At 36.6% G+C, this 16,270-nt stretch overlaps 1 protein-coding gene across 1 annotated transcript in view; it reads left to right on the top strand.

Moving 5' to 3' along the window:
- CHEK1 (checkpoint kinase 1) overlaps positions 1 to 13,090 on the top strand; it is a 31,455-nt gene extending 18,365 nt beyond the window's left edge. The window contains exons 8-13 of the mRNA XM_041771687.1: positions 2,866 to 2,961; positions 7,280 to 7,388; positions 7,597 to 7,774; positions 8,037 to 8,168; positions 10,679 to 10,780; positions 11,986 to 13,090. Coding sequence (XP_041627621.1) covers positions 2,866 to 2,961; positions 7,280 to 7,388; positions 7,597 to 7,774; positions 8,037 to 8,168; positions 10,679 to 10,780; positions 11,986 to 12,081 — 713 coding nt within the window. The 3' untranslated portion in view covers positions 12,082 to 13,090. The remainder of the gene's footprint in view (positions 1 to 2,865; positions 2,962 to 7,279; positions 7,389 to 7,596; positions 7,775 to 8,036; positions 8,169 to 10,678; positions 10,781 to 11,985) is intronic.
- Positions 13,091 to 16,270: the final 3,180 nt, after the last annotated feature.

Here is a 16,270-nt window from a genome sequence, read left to right as displayed (position 1 = left end):
CCAAACCGCTGCACCACCCAGGGATCCCAATAAATAAAATCTTTAAAAAAATAACAAAAAAATGTTTTACAAATATTTGTTACATATGTATATTATTTATAAGTATTTGCGTTTTTATAGAAAATGAGATCACACTACATACGCTATTTTATAACCTGTTTTTTTGTCTTAATGCTGTTGACATGGACATTCTTCCATGACTATAACTATAGGTCTACATCATTGTTTTTAAAGGCTGTAAAACATCATTGTTTTAAAGGATGGAATTATGCTGTGTGGGTATATTTTACCTTATTCATCCAATTCATTTTCTTTGGAGATTTATATATTTTAAAAATTTTCACTTATGAAAGCAATATGATGATCATTCACATAATGCACATACACTTAATTAAAAAATAAATTCACAGGATGCCTGGGTGGCTCAGCAGTTAAGTGTCTCCCTTAGGCTCAGGTTGTGACCCTGCAATCCCGGGATCGAGTCCCACATTGGGCTCCCTGGGTGGAGCCTGCTTCTCCCTCTGCATATGTCTCTGCCTCTTTCTCTCTGCATCTAACATGAATGAATAAAATCTTTAAAAATATAAATAAATCAGAAAAAAAAAAAGTCCTTTAAAAAACAAAACAAGGGATCCCTGGGTGGCTCAGTGGTTTAGTGCCTGCCTTTGGCCCAGGGCGTGATCCTGGAGACCTGGGATCGAGTCCCACGTTGGGCTCCCTCCATGGAGCCTGCTTCTCCCTCTGCCTGTGTCTCTGCCTCTCTCTCTGTGTGTGTCTCTCATGAATAAATAAAATCTTAAAACAAAACAAAACAAATCCAGAAGTGTCAGGGATATATGCAGTTTTTAATTATTACGGTTTACCTGGCCAAATTGCTTATTTTTTTTTATTGTTTTTTTTTTAAGATTTTATTTATTTATTCATGAGAGACACAGAGAGAAAGAGAGAGAGGCAGAGACATAGGCAGAGGAAGAAGCAGGCCCCATGCAGGGGGCCTGACGTGGTATTTGATCCCGGAACTCCAGGATCATGTCCTGGGCCAAAGGCGGGTGCTAAACCACTGAGCCACCCAGGGATCCCTGCCAAATTGCTTTTTAGAGAGTTTGTATCATTTCATCACAATTTCATTAGTTTATATTTAAAAAAATTTTTTTTAAGATATATTTATTTTAGACCAGAGAGCGTATGCAGTGCACATGTGCAGTGGGGAGGGATAGAGAGTGTCTTAGCCAGACATTAAGGGCTCCATCTCAGGACTCTGAGATCACAACTTGAGCAGAAACGAGGTTGATTGCTTAACTGGCTAAGCCACCCAGGCACCCCTATATTCACTGTTTCTTATTTTAAATTTAATACCAGTGAGGTTGTATATCCATTGTTAACTTTTTGTCCATTTTTGTGAATGATCTGTTTTGCTCACTTGTGGCAGGGAGGTTTTCTTACTATTTTGTATGGGGTTGTTTTTTTTTTTTTAAACATTAATGTCATTAGAGCTTTGCATTAGTTACAAGTGTTTTTCACAATTTGCCATGCGTTTTTATTTTGTTTACGCTATTTTCACATGCAGAAGTTTATATTTTTATTCAAATCTATTATTTTGTCCTTTGCAATTTTCTGACTATATTGTTATGTTTGGAAAGATATTCCCTAGACCTAACTAAAACTAAACTAAAAAAAAAATTCCCTGTGTTTTTATGGCTTCAGTTTCTCGTATAAATCTTTGTCCCATTAGAAAATAATTTTGGGGGATCCCTGGGTGGCGCAGCGGTTTGGCGCCTGCCTTTGGCCCGGGGCGCGATCCTGGAGACCCGGGATCGAATCCCACGTCGGGCTCCCGGTGCATGGAGCCTGCTTCTCCCTCTGCCTATGTCTCTGCTTCTCTCTCTCTCACTGTGTGCCTATCATAAAATAAATAAAATTAAAAAAAAAAAAAAAAAAAAAAAAGAAAATAATTTTGGGGGCAGCCCAGGTGGCTCAGCAGTTTAGCACCGCCTTCAGCCCGGCGTGATCCTGGAGACCCGGGATCGAGTCCCACGTCAGGTTCCATGCATGGAGCCTGCTTCTCCCTCTGCCTGTGTCTCTGCCTCTCTCTCTCTCTCTCTCTCTCTCTCTCTCTCTGTGTGTCTCTCATGAATAAATAAAATCTTTAAAAAAAGTAATAATAATTTTGGGGAGCATATGGGTGGTTCAATCAGTTAAACATCTGCCTTAATTTAAGCTCAAGTCATGATCTCAGGGTCCTGGGATCAAGCCCTGCATCAGGCTCCCTGCTCAGTGGGGAATCTCCTTCTCCCCCTACCCTTGCACTGTCCCTCTGTGCTTTCTCTCTCTCTCAAATAAAATCTTAAAAAAAAATTTTTTTGGCTTTTGAAGATATATGAATTCTTCATCGAGATAGTTAAGATACTTTAGGATGATAGCTGCGTACATGATTATCTCTTAAAAAGTTATTGGAAAGTAAATTTTCTTTATAAAACTGTGTGCGTGAGGACATAACATGATATATTGGAACAACGAGTTTGGTATTGAAAATGGATGAGGGTTTTTGTATCTTTTTGTTAATGTGTGTCACATGCGAAGAAACATTTCCACCTGGCTCCTGCTCTGCTTACTTGCAGACAACTGAGAATCAGATCTACGAACTGGTATTCTAAGATATAGACAGTAGCAAAGAGCAATTACATGAAATTAAAGCAATAATATAGTAACTTATTTTTTCTCTTGCCCAGAAGTATTTGGATATAAAGAGACTAATAGAGAATATGTTCCACAGCACAAGTTTCTAATCTGCATGACTATTTTGTAAATGTTGCATTCTAATCTCCTGACTATTTTGTAAATATCGTATTAATATTTTTATTTCAGCTTTGCTGCATAAAATCCTAGTTGAGAATCCATCAGTAAGGATTACCATCCCGGACATCAAAAAAGATAGATGGTACAACAAACCACTCAAAAAAGGTAATATCCTGAAAATACAAGTATTTTTTCTGTGAAAGAAAAGGCAATTGAGTCAGTATCACGAGTCAACAGCACAAGATAGCTGTTATCTCTGTCCTCAGGTTGGTTATAATGTCTACTAGGGAAAAGAGAAATACAAAATAATTTTACGGTTTATTAATAAAATGGAAAGTCAGAGTACTATAGCTAAGCATATGACCAAGTCTTAAATGACAGAGAAACCTTGTCTTCCTGGGGAAATCACATTAAATTTAAGGTCTGAAGATTAAAGGGGAGCTAGCCAGATGAGTACTAGCAAGATGAGTGACAGTTTCTTTGGAACAGAGGAAGCAGCATTCTGGAGAGTCTTGGAATTTGGAAGGTGGTACATTTGAGGAACTTGAAAGAAGGCAGCCAGTATGGCATGGACCATGTCTGTCTTGTTCATCATGGTGTCACCAGTGGTTAGCATGATGTGTGGGACGTTGTAGGCTCTCAGTAAATGTTTGTTGAGTAAATGAGTGAATAAAGAATAGGAAGAGGGAGACAGGTTTGAGATGAAGGTAGAGAGGTAGATAGTGACCAAATTGTAGAGGGGAACCTTGTAAACCACATTTGGGATTTTGGGCTTTAACTTAAGGCCATTGAGGAAGCTTTTAAGAGATTTTAAGCCAGGAAATAATATCATATATTTGGTTTTAAAATATCTTTCTGGCGGGGATTCCTGGGTGGCTCAGCGGTTTGGCGCCTGCCTTCGGCCCAGGGTGTGGTCCTGGGGTCCATCGAGACCCATGTCGGGCTCCTGGTATGGAGCCTACTTCTCTGTCTGCCTGTGTCTCTGCCTGTCTCTCTCTCTTTATGTCTATCATGAATAGATAAATAAAATCTTTAAAAAAAATAGTCTTTCTGGCTTTTTTTTTTTCATTGTTTATGACATTTTTGATCTTAGATGTGAGTAGACGGTACCTTGCATGAGCTTTAGTGGCAATGGGCTTGGAAGGAAGAGGTAGATTCCAAAGAAATTTACAGTCTACAATTGATAGACTGGTGATTGTTTATATGTGGAAAATGAAGGAGGATGAGGAATCTGGGATGACTCCTTTCTGGGTTGGCCAACTCAGAAAATGGTGGTGCCATTTACTAGGATATAACTCAGGAAAAACAGAATTGGGAAATTTTATTGATTTTGGACATGTTGAATTTTAGAAGTAAAAACTGTCTAAAAAGGAGATGTATGCTGTGTGTGTGTGTGCGTGTGTATGTGTGTAACTGAGGAGACAGGACCAGGCGTGAGATCTCAATATTTGGGTGTTCTCTGTAAATAGATGGTAGTTTAAACTGGTAGATGAAATTGAGTATGTGAAACTTTAAGGAATGCCAACATTTAAGTGGTAGGTAAGGGCCAGGAAAACAGAAAAATAGCCAAAGAGATGGGGCGGGGGAACATCAGGAGAATATGGAGGGATTGAGGCTAAGAGAAAAAAATGCATGACAGTAGCAGATACTGTTTTTTTTTTTTTTTTTTTTTTTTAGCAGATACTGTTAATGAATTAATAACATGAAGCCTAAAAGTTTGCCCAGTAGTTATCTGTGTTTGTGGCAGGAACAGATTTGGTGGAGAGCTGGGAGTAATTGTCGAGTACAGTGATTATAGTCTAAAAGAGAGATAATGAAGCAGAGTGTAGACAGCTCATTCTGGCTGTGAATGAGAGGAAAGAGGACAATGGCTAGAGATGAGTGAGTTTTTAACTCTTCTCTGAATGCATCTTTTATTTTTTAAAGATTTTATTTATTCATGAGAGCATGAGAGACAGAGAGAGGCAGAGACATAGGCAGAGAGAGAAAGAAGCAGGCTCCTTGCAGGGAGTCTGATGCAGGACTTGATCCTGGGACTCCACGATCATGCCCTGGGCTGAAGGCAGGTGCTCAACTGCTGAGCCACCCAGGCATTCTCTGAATGCATCTTTTACCTTTCACTCTGTTCTAACAGGAATCCAGCTCTCCCTTGAGAACACAGGCTTCCTCCAGTGGTAGTTGTTTTCTTTCCCACACTCTCCTACCTTTGAATCTGAGAGTGGGCAAGCATCCTTTTTGTCCTTCGTTGCCACTTTCTGCCTTTTCCTCACATTTCTCCCCTGCTTCATTTTGAGTTTCATATCAGATTATCACCCGCTGTTCCATCCTTGTTACAGTCAGCTTTTGAACCTCCAATTAAAATTCTTGTCACATTGTCACTCTCTTCAACTCTTGATGTACATTTTGTCATGGTTCTTGGTGATTTAAATATTCATTTGGATGATCCTTCCAATATTCTGAACTTATATTTCCTGGATTGTCTCTTCAAGCATCCTGCTTTGACTACTGTTATATTTTCCTGGTTTCCTCTAGTTCCCTGACTCCAGCAATCCTTTGACCCTACCTAGATATGCAATTCACTAATCTACTTCCTTTTCACTATTTCTTATTTGCCCCCTCCCTAGGTCTTTAGCTCCATCCTCATTACTTTATTTATTATTACTATTTTCAAATATTTTATTTATTCATGAGAGACACACACGGGGGGTGGGAGGGCAGAGAGAGACACACACAGGAAGAGGGAGGAGAAGCAGGCTCCATGCAGAGAGGCGGATGTGGGACTTGATCCTGGGACTCTGGGATCATGCCCTGAGCCAAAGGCAGACTCTGAGCCGCTGAGCCACCCAGGCATCCCATCCTCATTACTTTAAATCCTAGGGTCAGTCATTATAATGACTCCTTTACATTCAGCTTCAGCTTTCCAGCCCTTTCGCTCTTCATCATGGTTACTGGTCAAAACCTAACCCAAGTTTAATCCAGTTTTCTGCCTACTGTACACTTAACACCTGCACAGTGGATCACATTTGGACCAGAATATTAACTTTAAATTCAGGATCACTAATCTCAAGTGAGCCCTTAATTCTGCCAGTCAGTTATAATGTATTTCTCCACTCCTTTCACAGTCTCATTCTCCTAAATCACATTTATATACTTTTTTTTCCCCTTCAACTTTGAATGCCTCTTTTCCCATCCTCACTCTCAGTTGGTGACAGCATTTCCTATTTCACTGAGAAATAGAAACAGTCACAAAGGAACTTCTACAGGCTCCAGTCATCACCTCCACTCACCTAACCAGCTGCCTCTGTGCTCATATACTCTGCTTTCTCTTTGTTGCTATGAATAAATTGTCTGCTCCAGTTATAAGCCAACTCTCTTTCTCTTGTACTTGAGACCCAGTTCTCTTTTGCTTACTCAGGGACATTATCTAGCAATTCTTCAGTCTTCCTCCTGCATCGTTAATTTTTCTGTATTAACTTTCTCATCAGCATACCAGCAAGCTGTTTCTCTCATCTTACTGCCTGATCCATAGGAGGCTTACTAAAATATTTGGATGAAGGAATTAATAAATAAAATGTTTGGCTAAATATAAGTGTGTTTAAATGGTTTAGGGACAGTTCCAGTTGAGAGGGAAAAAGGCTGAAGGTGTAAGAGAGAAAGGAATGAAGGAGCATCAAGACCCCTGAAGAGATAGGAAGGTATGGGGTTCAGGTATGAGTAGAGGGATGGGCATTGGATGGGAGCATGGAAGGGAGGGAAGGATGAGTCGCAATGCAAGTAAATTGGCAGATTTATTAATGGCAAGTTGAGAGAGTTTCTAATGACATTATTTTCTTTGTGCAGTGGGAGATGGTATCCTGTGCTATGTAATAAGGAACTGGAGGGTGGGTGGTTGTGGGAATTTGATAAGAATGTAGAAGTTTTGAAGCAGTCATTATGGAGAAAGGGAGAGGAAACTGACTGAAAAACATAGGACTATCAGTATTGAGGATCCAGCTAAGGGTATTAACCACAGAATTTACAGTGGCATCATTTTCTGTGTAATAATTATTCTCAGTAAAGTTTTGCCAGGGGAGAGAGGGCCTGGGTGGCTCAGTTGGTTAAGCATCTGCCTTTAGCTTAGTCATGATCTCTGGATCCTGGTCCTGACACCTGAGCTCTGTGTCAGGTTCCCTGCTTAGCAGGGAGCCTGCATCTCCCTCTGCCTCTTTTCCTGCTTTTGTTCACTCTATCTCTGTCAAATAAATAAAATCTTAAAAAAAAAAAAAAAATTATGACTTTATTGTGAAATCCCACACTGGCAACATACAAATCAGGATTTGTGAAATGTGTAATTTGACACAGGAGTCCTCCTAAGTTTATGATGACCACATTTCTTATGCAGTCATGTATGGAGAGCCACTATTTGTCATATAATTATTTTGTTTTGAATAAATGGATTTAGCTGTGGTTTAAAAACATTTGTATTTATGTTTTCTTTTTTTAGGAGCAAAGAGGCCCCGAGTCACTTCAGGTGGTGTATCAGAGTCTCCTAGTGGATTTTCTAAGCACATTCAATCCAATTTGGACTTCTCTCCAGTGAATAGTGCCTCTAGGTAAGATAAATCAATAAAGACCAAATAATTACTGTATGTAATATTCCCATAAAAATAATGCATGTATATATTTTTTCTTGATAATGAATGTGAGAATGGAAATGTGATATAAGAAAGGCCTGATTGAAAAAAAAAAAAAAAAAAAAAAAAGAAAGGCCTGATTGGTTTTATCTAAAGATATATTTTTCCCCATATCTTAATGCCTCAGTGAAGAAAATGTGAAGTACTCCAGTTCCCAGCCAGAACCACGGACAGGTCTTTCCGTATGGGACACTAGCCCTTCATATATTGATAAGCTGGTACAAGGGATCAGTTTTTCCCAACCCGCATGTCCTGATCATATGCTCCTGAATAGTCAGTTACTTGGCACCCCGGGATCCTCACAGGTAAGGGAATTTAGTTTTTTCAAATAAATGATGAAAAACTTCTAGTTTTTTCCTCATAAAGCCTTTTGTTTTAATGTATAAATCTTAGAAATATAGTATTAACATTGTGCGTATATAGATTTTTTTTTAAGGAAGAGATAAGAGGATGCTTTCCTGTATAAGAATCTTAAGTCACACAAAAAAATTTTCAGACCCAATAGCTATGATATGACTGCTTTTGGTGATACCAGATTTATTCAGGTTTCCTCTGTTTGACATATAGAACCCTTGGCAGCGCTTGGTGAAAAGAATGACACGATTTTTTACCAAATTGGATGCAGACAAATCTTATCAATGCCTGAAAGAGACTTGTGAGAAATTGGGCTATCAGTGGAAAAAGGGTTGTATGAATCAGGTATGTTTCATTGATTTTCCTGAAGAAAAATGTAAATATTTGAGTAAAAAATGATCATTATCAGTATATATTTTTTAAAAAAGCAATTGGAATTTATTTTTTTTATTTTTATTTTTATTTTTTATTTTATTTTATTTTTTGCAATTGGAATTTAAAAGACTTAAGTAAAATGTTACTTACCTTAAGAAATAGTATTGAAAGTCTTCTTTAAGGTTGTTAAAATATCAAGAGACGCAAGTCATGTTCTTGAAAACTGTATGTCCTTAAATTGTAAGAGTAACAAAGATTACCTTCTATGAAAGATGAATACATTAACAATCCCATACTTCTTCTATCTCCCCTGCTCCCACCACCAATTTTTGTTTTATATTATTATAGCATATTTGTAATACTGAAATTCTACTGGCATGGAAAACAATTAGACGAATATTCTGTGTTAACGAGGCCTGACAAATAATGTAATGGCATGATCTTTTACATTTTACAGATCATGGCTTTAAAGAAGTGAAAGCTATAAAAGACATTATTGGAACAATTGAGGAAATTTGAATATGGTTTTTATATTAGATAATGTTTTTGAATCAGTGCCAAATTTCTTGGTTGTTATCATAATATTGTAGTTTTGTAGAAGAGGGTCTTTGTTCACAGGAGAAACATGTTGAAGTGAAGTGTATGTCTTGTATAGCTTGGTTGAAAAAGTAAAAGAAAAAAAAAGACAAGTAAACATACTTATCTAGGTTGATAAGACCAACAAAGGGTATATAGTTGGTGATTCTTTCAGGTTTTTTTTTTTTTTTTTTTTTTTTAATAGCTTTGTAAGCTTTCACAATTAAAAGTTAGGGGAAATTGTTACCATGCAGAAATCTGAGACCAGCTTGATTTTCCTCTCACTTATGTAGATAATTTACTTTTTTTTTTAATCAGGTAGGTATATTGAGATGTAATTCATGGTAACCTAAAAATCGTCATTTTAGCTATTTTAAAGTGTACAATTTAGTGGTTTTGGTATATTCACAAGATTGTGGTACCGTCGTCATCATTTTATTCTAGAACATTCCATCGTCCCTAAAATAAACTCCATATGAATTAATAGTCATTCCTTATTCTTTCTTCCCTTCATTTCCTGGCAGCCACTGATTTACTCTCTGTCCTATAGATGGCCTATTCTGGATGTTTCATATAAATGGAATTATATAAATGGCTTTTTGTGTCTGTCATCTTTTACTTAGCATAATGTTTTCAAGGTTAATCTGTGTTGTTTACATTTGTCAGTACTTCATTCCTTTTTATGGGAGAATAATAGAATACAACATTATATGGATAGAATATTTTATTTATCCATTTACTTGTTAATGGACTTTTGAGATGTTCTCTGCTAAGAACATTTTTGTACAAGTTTTTTGTATGAACTTAATGTGTTTTTAGCTTGCCAGGGCTGTCATAACAAAATATCCAAACTGGGTGCTTAAACAGCAGAAATTTATTTTCTCACAATTCTAGAAACTGAAGTCTGAGATTAAGGTGCCGGCAGGGTTGACTTCTTTTTCTTTTTTTAAAAGAGGATTTATTGACTTATTTATTCATGAGAGATACATAGAGAAAGAGAGGCAGAGACACAGGCAGAGAGGGAGAAGCAGGCTCCGTGCAGGGAGCCTGATGTGGGACTCGATCCCAGAACCCGAGATCATGGCCTAAGCCAAAGACAGATGCTGAACTGCTGAGCCACCCAGGCATCCCAGGCAGGGTTGATTTCTTCTGAGGCCTCACTTCATGGCTTTCAGATGCTGCCTCTTGCTGCCTCCTCATCTCACCTTTCCTCTGTGTGCATGTGTACCTGGTATCTTTCTCTCTCTGTATTCTAATTTTTTATTAAAAAAAATTTTTTTTGTAAAGAATTTATTTATTCAAGAGAGGCACAGAGAGAGGCAGAGATATAGGTAGAGAGAGAAGCAGGCTCTATGCAGGGAGCCCCATGTGGGACTTGATCCCAGGTCTCTAGGATCACACCCTGGGCCAAAGGCAGGTGCCAAACCACTGAGCAACCCAGGCAGCACTTTTTTTTTTTTCTTATAAAGCTATCAGTCATTTTGGATCAGAGCCCACTAAGTGGTTTCATTTTAACTCTTATTACCTATTTAAAGGCCCAGTCTTTAAATACAGTCACATTCTGAGGGGCTAGGGCTTCAACATATGAATTTTGAGGGGACATAGTTCAATTCACAACAATATGTTTTTAATTTCTTAGGTATATAACTTGCTAATGGAATCACTATGGCATATAGTATCTGTGTTTAACTTTCTGAGGAGCTGCCAAGTGGTTTTCCAAAGCAGCTGCACCTTTGTAGATTCCCACCAGCAATATATGTGTTAAGCATCTTCTTTCCCAGAACATTATGTTCCAGTGTTGCACAATTGTGGTACACTGGTGTATTTTTTTTGGTCATTCCTTGAAATGAGAAGTTTTACAAATGTTTTTGTAATTTGCACTAATCTTATTTTTATTGCCTTAGGTTACTGTATCAACAACTGATAGGAGAAACAATAAGCTGATTTTCAAAGTGAATTTGGTGGAAATGGATGAGAAGATCTTGGTTGACTTTCGGCTTTCTAAGGTATGTCAAACAACATTTTTAAAAAAAAAATTTGTTTTGCTGTTATTAAAGAAGTATTACATGTTCATTGAAGAAACCTAAAAAATATGAAAACACGTATAAAGGATAAAATAAGAATCAAGTTTAATCTTATCCAGAGAGAATAGAGAGATTTTATACTGTATTTCATTATGGTAGTCTTACTACTTCTTTAGTATGTGCTATATGGAAATGCTCTTATGTAGAGATTTCTTTTTAATGGCATTATATTTGTATATACATGGCATTTGTAAATATATGGTAACTTGCTTTTTCTCATTCAGTGTTCTGAACATTCTTGTTATTATCCTTCTAAAATACAGATTTTTTTCAAATGACATTTTCCTTATTATAAAAGCTTTATTGTAGAAAATGTAAATAAGTAACAATAAAATAAAAATAATCCTGTTATATTGTCCACCAGTAATTACCCTGAATATTTTAAAGCATTCTAAACTTTTTCTTATTTAATCCATATATATCTTAATAACAATTATGTTTGTCAAAATGTACAATATAATTAACCTTTATCTATCATAAGTAAATCTGTGATTAATATTTGTATACATAGAGTCTTGTTCACATATCTGATTATTTCTTTAGAAATTACTGGTTCTGAGGTTATAGTTTGGCCTTGATATATAAGAGCAAAATAGTGTTCTCTATGTTTCCTGAGATACTGTATATGGTTCTAAAGGAGATTAGAGAACTAGGTCACATTTTGAAATTGGAATTTGTTTCATTGTCCAGATGCTTAGTATGAAATTAAATTATTAAGATCCTAGTGTAATGAATTTCTTATCATAACTGAATCACTGGCTTTGTTACCACAGTATTTGGACAAGACTTCAATGTAGTTGTGTAGCTTAATTTTGGTTTATAAACCCCCAGTACCTATGGAAAACAGTGATTTAGGTTCATAGACATGGATACCAATGCTGGACAGAGATAAGATGCCATTGTTTCTGCCTCTACGCTCAGTATGGTGGGAACAGTGATGGCCCAAAATCAAGTTGAAATTGTTTATGTAGTCATATCTTCTAGGATATTTAGTCTTCAGAAGAGGACTTGAAGGGAATTGTAGTTGGACATATCTAAGGGTGTTTATCTCTTCTTGCCACTAAAGAGTTTGATTTTATGGCAGTCTCTTTTTTGATATTATTTTTTGGATATTATTCCTAATATAGGGAGATGGATTAGAATTCAAGAGACACTTCCTGAAGATTAAAGGGAAGCTGAGTGATGTTGTGAGCAGCCAGAAGGTTTGGCTTCCTGCCACATGAGAGATCCATTGGATTCCTGGTGAATATAGTGCTGCTATGTTGACATTATTCTTCCTAGAGAAGATTATCCTATTCTGCAAACTGCAAACAATAGTCTCTGAAGAATTGTCTTCCCTCTAGCCAAACACTTTGAATTTTTTTGGTATGTTCTTCATACAAACAATACCTTACATCTTCATTGTAAGTAAAGCTTTGGGGAATGGATGGATAGAATTCATTAGATATTTCTCATCCTGTGTTTATTTTCCAAAGACCCATGTAATGGAAACCAAGCTTTGAGGATACATGAACTTACCAACTTTTATACCACTGTAATGAAAGATGATATTCTTGTCATATTGTTAACAACATTTGGTTTTATCCAAAAAAGTAGGTGTTTCCTCTATGTTGATTTAATTATATGGATGGATTAGTAATAAAAGCAGTCCTGTGACTTTTGGACAGTAGATTTATCAGTCTATAAAGTGAAACCAACTTCAAAAAATATATCCTCAAAATTTATACTTATATTTTCACAAGGGCCTTACCAAGTATATAAATCTGTTTTTGGAGTATAACTGTTAATTGAAATTGCAAGTAGGTATGTTTTTTCCAGTGTAGTTAATATATAAAATACTGGTTGGTCTTTCAAGTAGAAGTTGAGCATGTACTCTAATGCTTAACTACCTTTACTCTAAAATTACTATTGCACATTTTAAATATTTTTCTATATTATTTTCTACTTTCACAGCCATATTTTAATTCTTTATTACAGAAATAAATTCTATTTTGAAAATGAATAGCTAACTCTGTGGACTTCTTGGTAACCAAGCTTCTAGGTAGTAAGGAATAAAAGAGGGAGGGAGAAGTAAATAAGCTGTGAGAGAAATAGATCTGATTCCTAATTCTTTTACTATTAGATTTACTAAGACTCTGTTCTTTTAATAAAATTTATATTAATTTTGGGGTCTCCTGGGTGGCTCAGTTGATTAAGCATCTGGCTTAGTTTCGGGTCATGATCTTGGAGTCCCAGATCAAGCCCCACATCAGGCTTCCTGCTCATCAGAAAGTCTGCTTCTCCCTCTCCCTCTGCTCCCCCTGCTCATACTCTCACACTGTGTATCTAGCTCTCAAATAAATAAAATCCTAAAAAAAATTTATATTAATTTTTGAATGTATTAGGTTTGGGACCTCTATTCCTTTTTCTTGGTAGTTTATAAAATTGATCATCTTAGTCTGAACCTAAGAAGGTGAAATTTTATGGTTAGAGTTTATCGCTTATTAGTGTATACTGGTGATTGTGTTAACACCATAGGAGAAAAAAATTTGAACGGTTAGGTGATTCCTAAGGTTGAGTTAGTAAATTCTCAAATATGAAAAATTTTGTTCTTGAAAATTATCATTAGTAACTCTCATAAACAAAGTTATCTTAAGCTTTGATCTCCCCCCTTGAGCTTCAAACTTTACAGACACAGCCAAGCTGACATCTCCACTTGACTAATAGTGAACATGTGACCAAAACCAGCTGTTGGTCCCTATCTTCTGACCTGTTCCTCCTAAGTTTCTCCCAATTCCAATAAATGCTACATTCAGCTCTCCCCTTCCTTAAGCCAAAACTCCTGGAATCTTTTTTGACCTGGTTTTGATATTCTACATTTAATTTGGCAAATCCTATTCAATTTAGCAAACTTATCCACAATCTATCTTACTTCACACCTCTACTAGAAGCACTCTAGTTGAAGGCATTGTCACCTCTCTTTTCATACTACTTATCCTTCAACAGTTCAAAAAGTCAGTCAGAATGATATTTCTAAAACGTGAATCAGGGATCCTTCTCCTGTTCTCAACTCTCCTGGCTTTTCATCACACTTTAAACAAATTTCAAAATTTTCTCTCCCACCTCCTGGCTTTATGGGATCTGCCCTCTTACCAACTCCTGGGCCTCCTCTGCCACTCTTTTACGTACTCATCCTGCTCTGGCTGCATTTGCTTAGCTGTTCTGCTCACAATGTAGGCACATTCTCACCTCATATTCTTTTCCTTTGCTCTTTCCCTCTCTGTGGAGTGCTTTGGTGTGGCTTGTGTTTCACTTTAAGTCCTTGCTTAAATGTCACCCATTATGCAGAGTCTTTCCTTGACTTACCTAAAATATTATCCCACTTCTATCATTCATTCCTTTATTTTTCATCATAACAGTTATTGTCTGATGCTATATATTTTTATTTACCTATTAAATGTTTCCCTCATTGCAGTATGTAATATACAATAAGCTCCTTGAGGTCAGGGATCCTGTATGTCCTGTTCAGTTCTCTGTCCCCAGCACCTAGAACAGTGCCTGATGTATTATTACAGCATGCAATGAATAGTCATTTAATGAAGAAATAGGCACTCCATTGATCCGGTCTATCCTCACAATATATTTGGAAGCTGAACACTTCTGTCCATTTTGATTGCTGCCATTCTAGTTCAAGCTCCTTCATCTCTTCCCTGGATTTCTTACTAAAAACTGATGTCTTCCCACTTCCACTCTTGCCATTTCCCAACCTTCTTTTCCTCAAAGTCTTCTCTTGACATAGGTCCTAACTTGTTTTCTTTCTTTTTTTTTTTTTTTAACTTGTTGTTTTCTTAAAGATAAATTGTAAGTCCTTGCTTAAAAACCTCCAGTGGCTTCCCACTGCATCAGAAATGGAGTCTAAATTATTTCCTTGGACTGCAAGATACATCATCTGTCCTCTTTGCTTATCATACTACAGGCAGAGTAGCCTTCTACTTTTACTGTTTGTTAAGCATGCCAAAACTCATTCCCCTTTCAGGACTTTTTGAGGGGGGGGGGGGGAGTTCAGGACTTTTATGGTTACAGCTGCCACCGCCTGGAACCCCTTCCAGTGGTTTGCATGACTTATGTAGTATTCAGATCTCAGCCCAAATGTTTCTACTGTCCCCAATCACTGTCCTCCTATTTTGTTTTTTTCATAGAACTGATTGCTATCTGAAATTATTTATTGTCTCTCTCCCCCCCCCAAAAAAATGTAAACTTAGACTTCATCATCTCGTTTCCCCTTTGCCTACCTTTTTCCTTCTTCCTGCCCCTTTGTATATCTTGAAAGTGGAACAGTACTTGGAATATAGTAGGTACTAAATAAATATTTGTTGAATAAATGAATGAATTAAATATCAGATGAAGAAAATCTACAGAATATTGTAAGGGGAAGGTGAATCGATGGAGAGTAAACAAACTCAGCTGTTGGAATTTGTGTAGAATGGTGGAATAAGTTGCATTCAGACTTGGACAGATTAGCTCTCACATTTTTATGTGAGCATTGGCAACCGCCTCTGTAGAGAAACTGATAATAACTACATTTTAGAGTTGTTTTTTTCTTAAATGAGTTAATGTGTATGAAAAGTTTAGTATACGGTGTTGCACAAAAGGCATTCAATAAACATAAGCTGCCATAATTTTTCTGCAGTGTTCATTATACTATTGGGAGAAAGTGCTTACTTCCATTATTGAGAGTGATGTTTGCTTATCAGTGAAAATTAGCAAAGTGTAAAAATGGGAATGGAATTATTGGCCAAAGATAACAGCTAAAATTTTGATGGGAAGATCAATGCATGCTGCATGTGTATGCGTAGTGTAATATGTATATTGGGTATGATTATTGAGATACATATAAATATATAAAATGTGTATGGTTTAGTTAGAAAGTCAATGTCTGTTGATCAAACTCCATTGAAGAAAGATAATTTCTGAACCCTCACAAGCCTTCCCTTGTTCCCCTTTCCACTCATAACCAACTCCCTTCCCCCAGAAGTAATCCTAAAATTTATTTTTGTAATAATCCTTTCCTTGGTTTTTAGTTTTCTCAGCTATTTATGCATCTTTAAATGAGATAGTTTAATTTTGCCTGTTTTAGAACTTCATATAAATGAAATTATGCTGTATGTAATTTTTATGTGTTGCTTTTTAATGTTCATTAGCATGAATAACTTGCATGTATCAAAGTCATTGATTTTAACTACTGTATAAGATGCCACTTAGGAATATACCACTAATTGCGTATTCACTGTATTGTTAATGGATGTTTGGATTATTTACAGTTTGATGCTATTATTAATACTCGTTTTGTTTTGTTGAAGATTTTATTTATTTATTTGACAGAGCACAAGCAGGGGCAGCAGTAGGCCGAGGGAGAGGGAGAAGCAGACTTCC

The sequence above is a fragment of the Vulpes lagopus genome, chromosome 10 (assembly GCF_018345385.1).
Source record: "Vulpes lagopus strain Blue_001 chromosome 10, ASM1834538v1, whole genome shotgun sequence".
In the NCBI taxonomy this organism is placed as follows: domain Eukaryota; kingdom Metazoa; phylum Chordata; class Mammalia; order Carnivora; family Canidae; genus Vulpes; species Vulpes lagopus.
Note: the sequence above shows the minus strand (reverse complement) of the source record. Positions and strands in the feature narration are given on the sequence as shown.